Below are 15,684 nucleotides of genomic sequence, written 5' to 3' on the forward strand. Positions count from 1 at the left end.
CTCCTGCCAGAGGCTCCCTGGGGCTGGAACCCTCTGCCCACTGCGCTCTGTCTGGGATCTCCATGGTGGGCCCTCTCCCATGGCTCTAAGGCAGGGAGGGAGGACTGGCCTGTGAGAGGTGAGGGTGCGTCTACACTTGCCCTTATTCTCTGGGCTTCTCATGAGAGGGGCAGGCCTCCTGTGACCTCTCTGAGATGCCTCAGGGGTCATACTTCCATTGTCTTGGGACATTAGTCCTGGCTTCTCTTTATAAGGCTGACAACAGCCTCATCAGATGACTGGTTTAGCCACCTCTTCCAGTTCTGTTCCCAAGAGGCTGTCATTCTTTTCAATAAGGACAGGCTGAGAAAGTCCCAAAGTTTTAAGTTCTACCTTGCCTTTGATAAGCAATTCCATCTTTAAGTCATTTCTCTCTTCTTGCATTTTATATAAGCAGTCAAGAGAAACCAGACCGCTCCTTCAACGCTCTGCTTAGAATGAGGACTCATCAAGTATTCATTTTCATCACTTCCAAGTTCAACCTTCCAGAAAACGCTGGGACAAGAACACAGTTCAGGCAGGTTCTTTGCTCCCTCATAGCAAGGAGGGCCTTGCTCCTACAGCGTTTGAGGACATGTCCTTGTTTCTTTCCGAGACCTCATCAGAATGGCTGTGCCATGCACAGTCCTACCGATTCTGTCTCCAGGCCCTTAGGGATTCATCACGAATATGGCGGCTCTCTCTCCAGCTCTTCTCGTTCTTTTCCGCGTCCTCTTCAGGATCACCTCTAAAGGTCCATTCATGGCAACGGGGGCTCTTTCTAGCATGTACCTCTAGTGTCCCCCAGCCTCTGTCTGCTACCCGGTTCCAAAGCTGCTTCCGAATGCGTAGGTATGTGTTACGGAAGCGCCCCACTTTCCTGTGTTGGTCCATTTGGGAGCCACAGACCAGGTAGCTTACAGACAACAGACATCGATTTCTCACATTTCTGGTGGCCGGGACGTCCAAGATCAAGGTGGAGTCAGTGCCTGCTGAGAGCCTGCTTCCTGCTGTGTTCTCACGAGGCAGGGAGCATGACCTAGCTGTGCAGGCTCTCTTTTATCAGGGCACTGATCCCCCAGGTGGGAGGGTTCTACCTTCATCACCTGTTCACCTCCCAAAGGTCCACCTCCTGGCACTATCACGTCAGGGATTCAGCATTCACTGTCTGAACTGGAGTGGGGGCGGGCTACAAACATTCAGACCACAGCACTGAGTTAAATCACTGTGGACATAAGATGCAGAACACTATGGAAATCCAACGCTAAGGGAATCTTTGGACCACATAACTGGTTAACAGAGGTTCACAGAAAATAATCTATCAGCACAGATATCAAATCAAAGAGTAATCTTTTATGCAACTAAAGGCAGAGTTAATCAATGAAAGTTAAGTATGAGTCATCGCACAAAAGCAAATTTATAAAACGAAGCTAATGGTAAAGAGGTGTAAAATTAAATGCCAAAAGGTGGCAAAACTGGGTAGTAATGCATTTCCTGAGATGTTATAGATTTAGGTTAGCACACTGTGCGTGAACGCAGATGATAACTAAGAAAAGCAATATGTAAGCAAAGGTGAATTGTACTCCCCAGAAAGAAAGCAGTGACACTTCAAATTTGACAACAGACTCATACGGACATGTTAACCGGTCACGTGTGTGGCTGAGTGCCTTATTTGTTGAACATTTACTGAATTTTGGCTTTAACCAACATGCACACAGGGCTTTACTGCTGAAACACCGTTTTCCATGCTTCATTCCATGTGCTCTCCATGGTGACACAGATTGACTTCTCACCTCCATTCCACGGTTGGACAAACTGAGGCTCCAACATAATTAGCCCCAGAGGACACTGCCAGGAAATGGCAGACCGGGATAGAAACACTGGGAGATGCACATAAAACATGCAATACTCCAGGTGGGCCTGTGTGCGCCCATGCGGGCACACTTTTACACAGGCACCCGCTCCGTAATGAGAACTGGCAGTCAGCTGGTGGATAATAAGGAGCCCAGCATTAACAACAACAACAACAACAAACACAAAAAAAGCCCTAGTTGGTGAGGGAATAAATAGTTAATGATAAAATGGGTGTGAGATGCAACATGGTAGGGTGTCTGGGGGGGCTCAGTCGGGTAAGCGTGCAACTCTTCCTTCAGCTCAGGTCGTGATCTCATGCTTTGTAGGATCAAGCCCCTCATCGGGCTCTGTGCTGACAGCACGGAGCCTGCTTGGCATCCCTCTCCCTCTCTCCCTGCCTCTGTCTCTCTCACAATAAGTAAATAAACTTAAAAACCCAGGAAGCAAACCCAAGGCTGTGTTCAGACCCAGCTATACAAGGCCCCCAGGAGACCAGCTGTGCACCGTGGGGCTGGTTCCCCTCCTGGCTTTGGGAGGCCTCGCAGCTCCCTGTCTCCCCGTCTCCCCGTGAGGGAAGTGGAAAAGCTGTCTCTGAGCTTCCTTCTCTCCTTCCCCGCGGCTCTACGTGGTCAGAAGGGCCACCCTGCACGTGGCACTTCTCAGAGCATTCCACCACTGGCCTCTTTGCTACCCAGACCACGTGAGCTGGTCACGTCCCCACCCAGAAGGGAGCGGGCTTTCTTCCGCCTCCACGAGTCTTCTCCTCTCCTCGTGTAGTCTCTGCCGGTCCTACTCCGGAACCAAATGCTTCCCAAGTATTCCAGGCACGGATATCAGACATTTCACAGTCACTGTCTACCATCAAGGAAATATCTATCCTTCCTATTTTCCGTTCTGAAAAAGGTTAGAGCGTTCAGCTAAACATTTAAAATGCTTCTCGTAGAAGCTAGGATAAATGTTAATTATTCAATTATTCTCCTTACAAGATATAACACATTTGTGTCAACTATTTCTCTTCTGTTCAATGAACTCAAGTAATTACACCAATTCTCTGAATAGTTATTATCCAAAACAAAGGAAATTGAAAAAAAAAATCATGTTTACTCACTGCAATAGTTGCTGTTGCTACTGTAACAAATTACCACAAACTGAGAGGCTTAAAATAACACAAATCCGTCCTCATGCTGTCGAGTGATCGGCATCTCTCCTGGAGCTAAAAGTGAGCTGGGACTGGCCCGCACTCCTTCTGGGAGGCTGCAGGGGGAGTGTTCCCTGCTCATTCACATACTGGCAGAGTTCTGTTGCATAGGCTGCTGGACAGGAGTCCCCTTGTGCCTTGCTGGCTGTCGGAGGGGAGCGGCCACAGCGCCCTCTATGTGTGTGCTCTATTTCCAAGAGGGCTCTAAGGCTCAGAACGAGCAATGGTGCCTGGCGTCCGGGAAAGATCTCCATCTGTAAGGACTCACAGACTTAGTTTGGATCCCCCCAGATAATCTGGGATCATCTCCCCATTTCTAGATCTTTACCTCAATTGTATTTATAGGATTCTTTTTGCCACGTGAGGTGACACATTCAGAAGTGCTGGAGATTAGAGTGTGGACATCTTTGGGGGCCATTATTCAGCCAAACACACTGCCACATACAAGGAATTGAGAGACAGGGCGCTTGGGTGGCCGAGTCGGTTAAGCGTCTGACTCTTGATTTTGGCTTAGGTCATGATCTCGTGGTTGGTGAGTTCGAGCCCCATGTCAGGCTCTGCCTGCTTGGGATTCTCTCTCTCCCCTCTCTCCCCTTCTCCCGCTTGCACTCTCTCTCTCTCTCTCTCTCAAAATAAGTAAACTTAAGAAAATTAAAAAAAAAAAGAAGTAATTCAGAGGAGGACAATTTTATGCACCATATGATAATCTCCACGTAATCACGTAGAATTTCGGAGACCTGGGCTGTATTCCCAGCAGGGCCACTGACCAGCTAAGTTATTTTGTTTTTTAATTTTTTTTTAATGTTTATTTATTTTTGAGAGAGAGACAGAGTGCGAGCAGCGGAGGGGCAGAGAGAGAGGGAGACTCATAATCCAAAGCAGGCTCTGTGCTCTGAGCTGTCAGCACAGAGCCCAACGTGGGGCTCGAACTCGGGAACGACAAGATCATGACCTGAGGCGAAGTCGGAAGCTTAACTGAAGGAGCCACCCCGGTGCCCCAGCTAAGTTATTCTGTAAAGGTCACTCTACATGGAGGATCCAGACTCTTTGTTCTTTCATCGTAAACGAGGCCACTGTGACAGATGCCTCTGCAGTTCGTTTACGTATTCATGCGTAGTCACTCACTGAGCCGTGCCAGGTGCCGGGACTATGAGAGTGGAGAAAACAGAGCAGCTCTTGGCCACGCAGAGCTTACATTCTAGTGAAGAGAGACCGACGGTAAAAATGAAGTCATAAAGCAGGAAAATCCGCAGCGGGTGAACAGGGATAAAGAAGGTAGGACGGGAGACAGGAAACACCAGGGCTCCGCCAGTGAGGACAGGGTAGGCAAAGGACAGATGCAATGAGGAGGAAGTGACTGGAATGAAGTCCACCTGTTTTATGACACAGCGACTGCGGTCCTGCTCCCGTGCAAACCAGAAGAGGTCTTCTAACACACTGACAGCCTCCTGTATCTGTACTGGCATCAGCACATTGTGACAATTCACGTGTGCACTGACCAGTTTCTCCCTTTATACTTTGCAAGTCTCTGTGAGATTATAGAAAAATGTCTTTTTCTAAGATAGAAAGACTATTAATTTATAAGCGAGAGACTAGCACAGTCAGCACAGCAAGTAAAAATATTCTAATCTATTAAGTCACAAAGTAATTTCGCTTGTCAGTTCAACATTTCATTAGGTATTTCAAATTATATCATTCACACAGTAAAACTCGAACAGTATGATTCGATAGTAAAAATCAATGCATTTATCATGTAATTCAGGCGGAACTTTTGCTCCAAACCCATTGCCCACTGCTGTAACCAAACACACATCCTCCATCATGTCATCCAGAGCTGGCCATGATTCCCACAAAGGGGGAAGGAAAGGAAAAAACTGCCCAGCTTCTGCAAGAAAAGTGCACTCTTTCCAATTTACAAATATTTGATGTATTACCTTAGCAAGCACACTGTTATTTGCAACTTTAGCCAAAGTATTTCCCGGAGATAATAAATCCACCAGTGAGCAACTTTCAAATGCGTTTGCACAGAAAAGCATGAAAACAAAATGGGAGAATCCAATGGGACAGGACACTGAAAAGCCAAGAGACCTGGGGTCCAGAGGGCATTCCCGCTGGCAGGTCATGGAAAATCTCTCCACCCCTTTCTCCTCCGTGACAGAAGAGTAAAGGGGCAGTAATCACATCTGTCTTCCCTGTCTTCCCTACCAGCTACGTCATTTCAAGAGTACACCCACCCTGCTCAGCTGCACCCAAGTGACGCTGTGTGACACCCGGGGACACTGGCCAATCGATCCCCAAACACATGATTTGTTGAGTGCGCATCATCTATCAGGTGTGATGTGAAACCTGGATCTACAGAACGTGGTGATGCTCACTGCTGGGAGAAGTATTTAAATCAGTACTCGCCGAATTCCTCAAACGTGAGATGCGGCTGTGTTACCTTAATAAGGTCCTCCCTGGAGGAAAACTTTGAGACCAGGTAATTTTGTCTGGTTTTCGTGTTGGTGATAGATACGTGCAGTCGGTTGTGGGCCAGCTCATGAGCATTGGCAGGGAGAATCAAGTCCATTCCGCTTCTAAAGAAGAAAAAGTGACTCGCGTCACTCACCTTGAATTATTGAACGCCTTGTAAATATTTTAGAAGGGAGGATTCTGTGCTGAGCCTGCCACGGTTTACACAGAGTGTCCTCCACACTGCGTCTTCACAGGCTTTGGGGGAAATGTTCTATACACAGAGGTATACCTCAATCGGGCCATGAAATCATAGCCGGGTGTTAGTGCCCCAAAAGACTGCCTTCGGATTTCTTCGGCAAACTTGTAGGTAAACTCATTACATTCCTGGAAAAGAAAATGAATAGGTGACCCTGTGATTTCCAAGTAACAATAACGACAACACATTCCTTCTTTTTCCAGAATGCTGTGGCCATCACACAAGGAACCGTGGACCCTACATCCTGTAAACCCAACCCTTAGAGTTTGGGGGCCCCTTTCCTTCACAGGTACGTGAATCCCCATTTGACCTGGCCCTCACCCATCGTTCTTAGTCCCCAGGCAGGCTCTGTGTTTTCCAAAATCCCATCTTTTTGTTTTTTGTTTTCCCCCCTTCTTTTCTTTTCAAACGAGTTCAAATGGCTTCAGCCACATCTGGGGAATCCTTGAAGTCTCAATTCTGATGCTCATTTAGGACCCATTCTGCTATACGTTTTTCCAACACAACTGACCTCCTCTCCCATCCCAACTCTATGGCCTCTGGAACAGTCTGACTGCGACAGTACTGATTATAAATGATACCGTGAACGACCGAGAGGGGAGTCATGGTCACTGCCGTTTGTCTTTCGAGTCGAGTCTCGGGCATTGGTATTTGTTTGTAACAGTCTCTGAGGGGCGTGGAGTTGGGCAGCGGGGTGGGTCTAATGTGCTGGTATCCACGGATGCAGTGTCTGTCAGCTCATGCTCACATAACCCTGCAAGATGGATATAATCACCCCACTTGACAGGTAAGAAGACTGAGGCTTGGAAAGATTAAGCTTCCTTCTCAATTTTTCAGCAAAAATCCTCCAGAGTCGTATTTGAAACCAGGTCTATCTTTCCTTTATTAATTCATATATTAAGCAACCTAGATGGGGTCCGAGGCACTGGGACTCAGCCGGAACGAGATACAAAGATCCCTTGCTCTCATGAGACATAGCGGTGCCTCAGTGCGTGGGGCCCAGAGCACTGTGAGAGAGCCGTGAAGGCGTGAGAAGCAGAATGAAGCCTCTCATCCCCAAAGATGTCCACATTCTGGTCCCTGCACTGTGTGCATGTTTCCTCACGGAGCAAAGCAATCTTGCGGATGTGGTTAAAGGTTTTGAGACAGGACCTTATCCCGGATTGCCTAGGTGAGGCCAGTATAATCACAAGGATCCCTGTAAGTGAAAGAGGCTGTCAGGAGTATCAGCCTTAGAGAGATCTGAAGGTGCCGTCCTTAAGGTGAAAGAGCGAGGGAGGGGCTGTGACCCCAGGGATGCAGGCTGCTTGTAGAAACCGTAAAAGGCAAGGAAACCGATTCTCTTCTGGAGCCTCCCGAGGGAGCGCGGCCCTGCTGACAATCTGATTTTGTCCAGCGAGACCTTTCCAGAATTATGACCTCCGGAACTCGAAGGGAATAAATGTGTGCTGTTTTAAGCCACTAAAACATTTTATCGTAGCAGCAAGAAGAAAAGTAATACAGTGAGCGTTAACCAGAGCCTCCCACAGCGTGTGACATGCGTAGGAGCTGGACAGGAGATGGGAATAGATGGGGAAGACAGAGACATCTGTGAGCACAGGCCAGCAAGGGACACTGACCTGAAGGTCATCATCAGTGAGCCGTGTGAGGACTAAGTCACCTAGGGCCTTGGGAAGCATGCTTAGAAATCTGGATCCTATGCTGAGTCAAAAGAGAGCCGGGAGTGGCGGGTGGGTGGGTGGGGGGAAGGTCGAGGGGATAAGAGAATCAGAGTTGTGTTTGGGCAAAATCACCCGAAGTGCTGTGAGGTGGGTGGTCTGTCGGCAGTGGGAGTGGACACGGGCCGCCATCAGGAAGCCCCCGCGAGAGACGGCCCCCCAAGTGTGTGCTCCTTCCACTAAGCTGGACAGCCCACCTAACCTCCTTTCTTATGTTAATTTTAGTTACACACACCCCTGATCACAATGGAAACTTATTAAGGAATGGACTTTGTGTGTTAACACTGTGCCTGGCAAACTGTGAGGGCTGAGGAAAGGCTTGAAGCACTGAGCTCTTACATATCAACATCTAAATTTGCCTGCCGCCTAAAATACACCCAGCATCAGGTGCTCCTCTTAATTATACATGCATACGCTCTGAACTGGATTAATTACTCACGTATTTGTCACAACACCACACAGCTCGAGGAACTGTCAGCAAGAGCTGAGCTAACACGGATGTGACTAAGTACAAAACAGTGTGCTAAAAAACTCAGAGCGATCCTACAGGTGGTGTATCTCAAGTGTTGAAAAGAAGAGAAATAAAATAACCTTAAACCACATGGCTGAAAATTTATGTTGAAAAAGGAGAAATGCGGATGCTCTAGGTTAATACAGAGAATCATTCTCCACCTTCCAGTGTGAACACCCAGTAAATCCTACCCCTTTACCAACCTACCAACCAACCCAATCACAGCAACACAACTAGACGATAAGATGGGTTTCCAATTCATTGAAAAAACATAGAACAGGTAATCTAGCTTCAATATGGTATCACATCTCGAATCCAGATAAAACGTCACTATCTGATCACAGAATTTCAGTTAAGGGCCAGTATTATGGCAGAATTTCCAAATCACATTAATTCTAAATCACACTTAATACATTTTTCTTAATGTTTATTTTTGAGAGAGAGCGAGAGAGAGCGAGCAGGGGAGGTGCAGAGGGAGAGAGGGACACAGAGGGTTCAAAGCAGGCTCTGCGTGGACAGCACAGAGCCCGACACGGGGCTCAAACTCATGAACCGTGAGCTCATGACCTGAGCTGAAGTTGGGACACTCAACAGACTGAGCCACCCAGGACCCCACAATTAAAACATTTCAAAATCTGAGGATTCAAAATCAAGCCTACTTAATTCCATAGCTGGGGGTTTGCCCCACCTACAGAAAAGACGGCACTAGGGAGGAGGAAACAATCTCTTAGTACACCCCTGCCTCAAAAAGTTCTGGAATAGAACTACTTTGCAATCCAAACCATAGGATTCTGCCAACTTAGGGGGTTTTCACACCTTAGTTATATGTTCACTGCCTTCAGGTTCTCATTCTGTGCCCTGTATACAGTTTTCCATCACCTTCCTCGTTACCAATAAAGCAACCATATAAAGACGGGAAGACAAGAAGTGTATTTCCAAATGGCCTCATATCCAGCTTCTGTTCCATAAGAAGCTTGTCATCGATTTGAGAACAAGATTTTGGGTGTTTAAAATTTTGTAGTTTTGAAATTTTAAATGTGACTTAAATTTATTCTTGTGCATGAATGTGTTAATTATTATTTGATTACCGCTTAAAGCCACTAGAGTACGTAAGGAAGGAATGAACGTGATATTCTCTACCTACAAAGACCGCTCTCCCAGTCAGCAGATGCATGATTGCTGTCCAGAAGCAGAAAACACATTTTTACCACATAGAATGCCTTCAGTGAAATGCCTAATGGAAGCTTATTTTCATTACTTCTGGATAAATCGCTTGAAATTCATGGCGTCTGACTGAGAATGAAAAACAAATAAAACCCCTGTATCATTCCACTTAATAGAAATTATTGGCCCACGTTTTCATTTATACAACTGTTTGTCAATAGGAGTGAACAAAGCGTTATCGGCCACATGCTCAGGGCCTTGAAAACAGGCCCTGTGTTCTCATGATCAGATAAAACAAATATTGTTTGCTTGAAAGAAACCGAGCTGGAATCTTAAGACTAAATACTCAAGAGTTAAAAAAAAAAAAAAAAAAAAAAAAAAAAAAAAAAGGCATTTTGTTTCCTTGTCTCACTGTCACCCCAAATAATCCTTCCCGAATCTAGAGCACAGATCCCTAATAATTAAATTTTTAAAGAAAAGTCTTAACCTTTTCTGTTACCCAGGCAAAGGATTATTTCTCTGTAGTTAACTTAGCACAGCTAACGTTCATCTCTGTGGTTCGGTCTTAATTTCCTGACGAGGAACACAGCCTAGTTACCACTTAATTACCTCTATTCTTTCTGGTGCTGTTAATAGGACGGAAGCAACCAAGGATCCCGCAGAAGCCCCTGCAAAGGCCTTGACTTCCTTCAGGAGCTTTCGGCCATGTCTGTAAAGTGCCGATGCTGCCCCCAAGTGGTAAATGCCCAGAAACCCGCATGCTGCAAAGGACAGGTTGATGTGCTTCATTCGAGCTGTGAAATTGACGAAACAAAAGACAAAAATGCTGTAAATCGGTATAGCTTATTCCACATGGCTTGAGTCTTAGGATAGACATCCTTCCAAGGCTTTCTTTAAATATATAATTCTCTGTGCTAAGCACAGTATTTTCAATTAAAGTCTAATTAAATACTCAAAATTTTCAGGAGAACTTTTTCCCCTTTCCCCTTGACTCAATATAGTTTTATTAATTAAAAAAAGACAACATTCCATATTTATTCATCACATATATTATGCAATGTACAAGTACTCGGCAAGAAACGTCAAATTACAACCGGCAAGGCTTTTTTTTTTTTTTTTTGACCTTTGTACCCTAAGGAAGGGTGCATGTGTTCTTTGCAAATGCATCACTACATTTCAAAAGTCCCCCTTCCCATTGCCCCACATTTCCATTGCAAGCATCCATATATTCAAAACAGAACAAAACCAAAAAAATACTGATGCCCACGACTATTCCATAAGGCAATGAGCGATTATTCATTAATGCCATACATTTTCATCACCAAGTTTCTCAAGACAAACTAAGGTCATGACTGGCAAGGGCAACTGAAGGCTCCAAGATATGTGAACCGCACCCGTTCCTTGATTGCTTGTGATAACGTGAACGATAGAAGTGTTCCGTGAAGGCTCAGTGCACCTGGCCTCACCACGTGGATGAAATCAAGCAGCCCACAACGCTGCTCACCTGGAGGACTCCCATTCTGCAACCCCCCCCCCCCCCCCCCCCAACGACTCCGGGGCCTTCGAATGAGGCACCTGGCCTGGGCCTCGAATTTAGGAACCTGAGACCACCCTTGTGGGCGGGAGGAGGCTCAGCCCAACCGCAGTCGAGCCCCGGGGTTGGGTTAATATCTGCAAAGTGGAGTGGGGGCGCTCCGTACCGGGGAGGCCGGCCGGCGCAGGCCCTGCTTCCGTCTGCTGCCAGGGGGCGGTGGCGTGGGGATCGCCGCCACACCAGACAGGGTTCTGGGGCCCAGCTCCGACCCACCCACCCGGAGGAGCGACCTGGAGCCCGCCCCGCGCCCGCCCTGAGCTCCGCCCTACCAATGCAGGCCTGAGGCACTTCCATGTTGAGCGGCCCCCTTAACCGGAAGGCGGGGCCTGGCCGTCACTCAACAAGGCCCCGCCTATCAGGGCTGGCCCACGCTCGCGGCGCGCCTGCCCAGGAAGGTCTCGTGAAGGGGTCGGGGCGGAGCTACGCGGGCGGCGCTGAAGCCGTCAGGGTGACGCAGGTCTCCCCCCCCCGCCTCCCCGCCTCCCGCGGCCCCGCCCAAGCTATTTAAACCACTGGACTCAACATGGCGGCGCGCACTCGGACGCTTGACCCGGGCGTCCCCGGACGCGGGTAAGCGGCGACACTTTCGTCCCCAGTCCTGCTGTCTCCCATACCTAGCGATGCGTTGTAGTCCCTCTGCGCTTTTTAGCCGACCCCTCGCTTGCGAGCTCACTGACCCTGAACGACCCTCAGTCGCTACGCACCGGAAGTGCTTGGCCCTCTTCGCGGCTGTCTCCCGGAAGTGGTTTTCCTCCTTTTCTCCCCCTTCCCCTTTAGGGGCGGTCCTGCTGGCCCAAAGGGCGGGGTCCACGGGCGGCGTTGTGGCCGGACGCCTGGCTGCTCTTCAGCGCCCCTCTCTACTTGTTCTGTAGGCATTGCTGGAAAGGCCGGACTGTGGCTTGGGGCAGCGTGCACAGCCTCAGGCTCCTTAGGCTTTGTGACCTTGCGCGGGTTGCCTCACCCCCGGGAACTTCTCCGCTGACAAACCTGCAAAGTGGGATGCTGACGTGCAAGCTGGTGCTAAACCGTAAAGCTCGTGCCCCTCCCGCACGGGCCTTCAATATATGGCCTCTGTTTCGCTTGCTGGCTCCGGATAGACTTGAGACCTGGTGGCCAAGCCCGCTGGCATCCCCAGTGAGCCGGCTTCTCTGTCTAATCTGAGAATAAGCGAGGCTGGAATTCCTGGTGGAAGGTTCTCCAGGTTCCCTTTGTCGAAGGACAGATTTACCCTGACCGCAGCTACTATAGGAGAATCTGAAACATGTGCCAGTGTCTTGGCCCGAAAGTGAAGGGTGAGGGGGGGGGGCTCCCCAAATGGCCTTCACGTTGTGCTTTTTCTTCCTCCGGCACTGGGGATGCCAGGACCTGAGCCCACAGCGCTAGCTGTAAGCCAGAGCCCCGGATGTGATGAGTGCGCAGATTTTGGTGTTCGTGCTCCTAAATAGCCTTCTGAGAGCGAGCGGGGGTCCTGAACACACCCTAATGTCTAAGCCTAGTGCGACTCCGTTAGGTGAAGAGGTTTTCACTGCCCTTAGAGTTTCGGGAAGGGAAGGTGAAGTGTACGTCGAGGAAATCGGGGAGGACGAGCTCTCCCTTCTTTCTTCCTTGCACCGCCCCGTGAGCGTGGTGGAGGGTGGTCCTGCCAGGAGAGCATCCTCCGGGAAGCGTCCTAGGAAGGAAGGCTCCCGGGCCTCCTATCGGGTGTCCTGAAGCAGCATCTGCCTTTTAAGAGCCCCCTGCTCCCCCTTCACCCCATTGCTATGCACCCTGAAGCTTGTGAAACCCTGGTGTAGCTGGTGGGGTGATCTGGCTCCAGGTGACGTGGTAGCATTGCCAGTTCCCGGAGAGACAAAGTCCCCAGAGCCAGAGGCTGGGGCGGTGGTGAGACGGCAACTCTTTCCTGTGTGTGAGCACTGTCGGCAGGCTGATTCAGAGCGTGCTGAAAACTTGGTCACTGGGCAGCCTGGATGAACAACATGACCACGGGAGCCATCGCTTAAAGGAAACCTGAGATCCCACGCTGTTACCACACCTGCTGGTGAGTGAGATTCCTCGCCATTTAAGTGTCATGGCAAAAGCGTTCCAAAAGCTGCACAATTTAATTCTTACCGTTTTAGTGCTCGCTTCGGCAGGACATATACTAATTCTTACCGTTTTTTTATTTTTTATTTTTTTAACGTTTATTTATTTTTGAGACAGACAGAGACAGAGCATGAGCAGGGGAGGGGCAAAGAGAGAGGGAGACACAGAATCGGAAGCAGGCTCCAGGCTCTGAGCCATCAGCCCAGAGCCCGACGCAGGGCTCGAACTCTCGGACCGCGAGATCGTGACCTGAGCTGAAGTCGGACGCCCAACCGACTGAGCCATCCAGGCGCCCCTAATTCTTACGGTTTTAAACTGTCTTAAAAACTAGTCTCCTTTTTCTCTTCTACCCCATGGCATATTCTCATGCAGCTGATTCCAATAGCTCAGCAATCATGGGCGCCTGGGGGGCTCAGTTGGTTAAGTGTCCGACTCTTAATGTGGCTCAGGTTTTGATCTCATGTTTCGTGAGCTCAAGCCCTGCATTGGGCTCTGTGCTGACAGTGCGGAGCCTGCTTGGGATTCTGTCTCTCTCTCTCTGTCTCTCTCTCTCAATAAATAGATAAACTTAAAAAATTCAGCTCCCCAAGGTAAGGAACAATATAAGACCCATTCACATTTGTTTTCATATTTTAAAGGCCAGTCATTAACACTCGGTCCATCATCAGTAAGTATGTGTTTTGGGTTGTTGCATTTAAGTGAATTACTCGTGTGAATATATAGTAACTTAATTGCCCTTTAAGAACATTTTTTACCAGTTCATTTGCTTCTTTTTGCTTCTCTATTTTCCTTCGTAATTTACTTTTGAACTGGTTTATTGAGCCATTCATCAAACATTCGTCAAGCATACGTTGTGTTACAGATACTGTGCTGGTACAGGGCTTACAGAGTTGAGCAGAATGGAGTTCTCCCTCATCAGAAATGCCGGTTGTACGGACAGGGAGGCGGTTGATTTATAATTACAGAGACCTGATCCTGTGCAGGCATGTGAACGCCGAGCTGCAGGGAAGGAAATGCTGCCCTCAGAGAGACCGCCCACGGGAGCACCTGGCAGGAAAGCGCAGGTGGAGACGTGCCTCTCCTTTCCCTGTGCCCAGCGTCCTCCCACAGCATTTTATCAACTGTGCCATAAAGACGGAGAAGGGGACAGGGTAAGGGGTACTTGTCACACCTCTGCCCCCAGGACAGGACGTCATCTCAGTATTTCTGAGTCTACCCTCTTCTTCCAGTCCACTCTCCTGTCATAGGCTCTGGAGTTCTGTCTTGTCCAGCAAGAGAGCGGACGCAGGCTTGAACTGCAAAAGAGGGTAATGTCCAGGAGGAGACAAGAGCCCTGAGGAAGGGTCCTGGGTCCGTTTCTATTATTATTTTTACAAGCGTGATGGACGTGCACAAAGAGACGATGAAACCGTGAACATTAACTCCTGGGCGTGGGGGAAAGGAGGTCTTGAAGGTATGCGGAGTTAGGGGTTTGGGTCAATACAAAACAAAATCCTGGTGCCGGGCAGATGGTTGTTAACGGCAGTCAGTCGTGAGGCGCCCTGTCTCTTGGTCTTAGCCGGCCTAGGGGGTGAGACAAATAGAGCATGATACCTCAGGGCCAACAAGGCACTGACTTTTGCTAATTAGCTTCGCTCAGGGCAACCTCGTCTAAAGTCCTCTTTACCTATTGTGGTCCTTCCTTCCTGTGAAGCATATTCTCATGCAGCTGATTTGAAAGCTCAGCAATCATGGGCGCCTGGGGGCTCAGTTGGTTAAGTGTCCAACTCTTGCTGTGGCTCAGGTTTTGATCTCATGTTTCATGAGCTCAAGCCCTGCATTGGGCTCTGTGCTGACTGTGCAGAGCCTGCTTGGGATATTCTCTCTCTCTCTCTCTCTCTCTCTCAGTAAATAGATAAACTTAAAAAAAACAAAAAAACAAAAAAAACAGCTTTCTGCCTTTGTACTAAGTTGGGGGGCACTTCTGCCCTGACTGGTTATTTTGATTACCTCACCTTGGAAGCCTTCATCCTGAGGCTTCCTGTCCCTATACCTTTTCTGTCCTGGGGGCCCTTTGCCTTGTTTGCCTCATCTCACCTGCCTGATCTTGGAAGCCTTCATCCTGAGGCTTCTGGTTCCTGTATGCCTTGTTAACTCATGGCTGCAAGCTCCGGGACCTTCTGAGCTCTTTCCCACACTCTCCGTGTACGGTGATGTCATTTTCCCATCTTGGCGTCTTACCGCATGTTAATACCTCTGTGGGACTGGCTCTCATTGCCTGGCAACAGCCTTGTCCTCTCCTTTTTGGTAACTCATCACCCCTGTCACCTCCTCCCAGAATCTTGCACACTGTTACTGATTTCAGGTCAGTGTGGCCACACTATTGGAGCTCACAGCAGTGCCCTTTCCATGGGGGCGTCAGGTCCTAATGGTAGATGATGTCAGCACACCCTCCGTGCCTCGTGGAAGCGTCCCCTTGTTTAGAGAGCACCGCAGAATTCAGAGAAGGGCACTTTTGCAGTCATGGCACAGAACGTCCCATCCGAACCCAGGGAGATACACTGGATCCCTTCCCAGGGATTCCTCTCTCTGAGGAAGGACGTGAAGTCATCGATGAATGGCAGAGGGAGCCAGCCCTCATGTAAACGTGACTTCAGGGGAACCAGGGCTGAGGAAGACACAACCAGGGGTAGGTGTGACGGCATTTCTTGAGCCTGTGGGTGCAGCAGTGACCGTCTGTGGGTCACTCCCCCATTGCACTCACCCTTTTCTGTTTGCTTTCTTAAGGTACTTAGAACTCACTTTCTACGTCCTGCAAACAAGACAGTGTCACTAACAGACGTACTTCCTCCATTG

The 15,684-nt window shown here is 48.8% G+C and overlaps 1 protein-coding gene across 7 annotated transcripts in view; it reads right to left on the reverse strand.

Moving 5' to 3' along the window:
- Positions 1-11,749, reverse strand: part of PNPLA4 (patatin like phospholipase domain containing 4) — a 30,956-nt gene extending 19,207 nt beyond the window's left edge. Inside the window, exons 1-4 of one of the 7 annotated variants that reach the window (XM_058712389.1) lie at positions 11,472-11,749; positions 9,783-9,967; positions 5,814-5,908; positions 5,511-5,646 (exon numbers count right to left, since the gene is read on the reverse strand). In XM_058712389.1, coding sequence (XP_058568372.1) covers positions 5,511-5,646; positions 5,814-5,908; positions 9,783-9,967; positions 11,472-11,643 — 588 coding nt within the window. In that variant the 5' untranslated portion in view covers positions 11,644-11,749. Of the gene's footprint in view, positions 1-5,510; positions 5,647-5,813; positions 5,909-9,782; positions 9,968-10,567; positions 10,686-10,748; positions 10,961-11,036; positions 11,150-11,381 lie in introns of those variants that run through there. The other 6 variants (XM_058712391.1, XM_058712390.1, XM_058712394.1 and 3 more) reach the window with 6 other exon arrangements.
- Positions 11,750-15,684: the final 3,935 nt, after the last annotated feature.

Source organism: Neofelis nebulosa, chromosome X (assembly GCF_028018385.1).
Source record: "Neofelis nebulosa isolate mNeoNeb1 chromosome X, mNeoNeb1.pri, whole genome shotgun sequence".
NCBI lineage: Eukaryota > Metazoa > Chordata > Mammalia > Carnivora > Felidae > Neofelis > Neofelis nebulosa.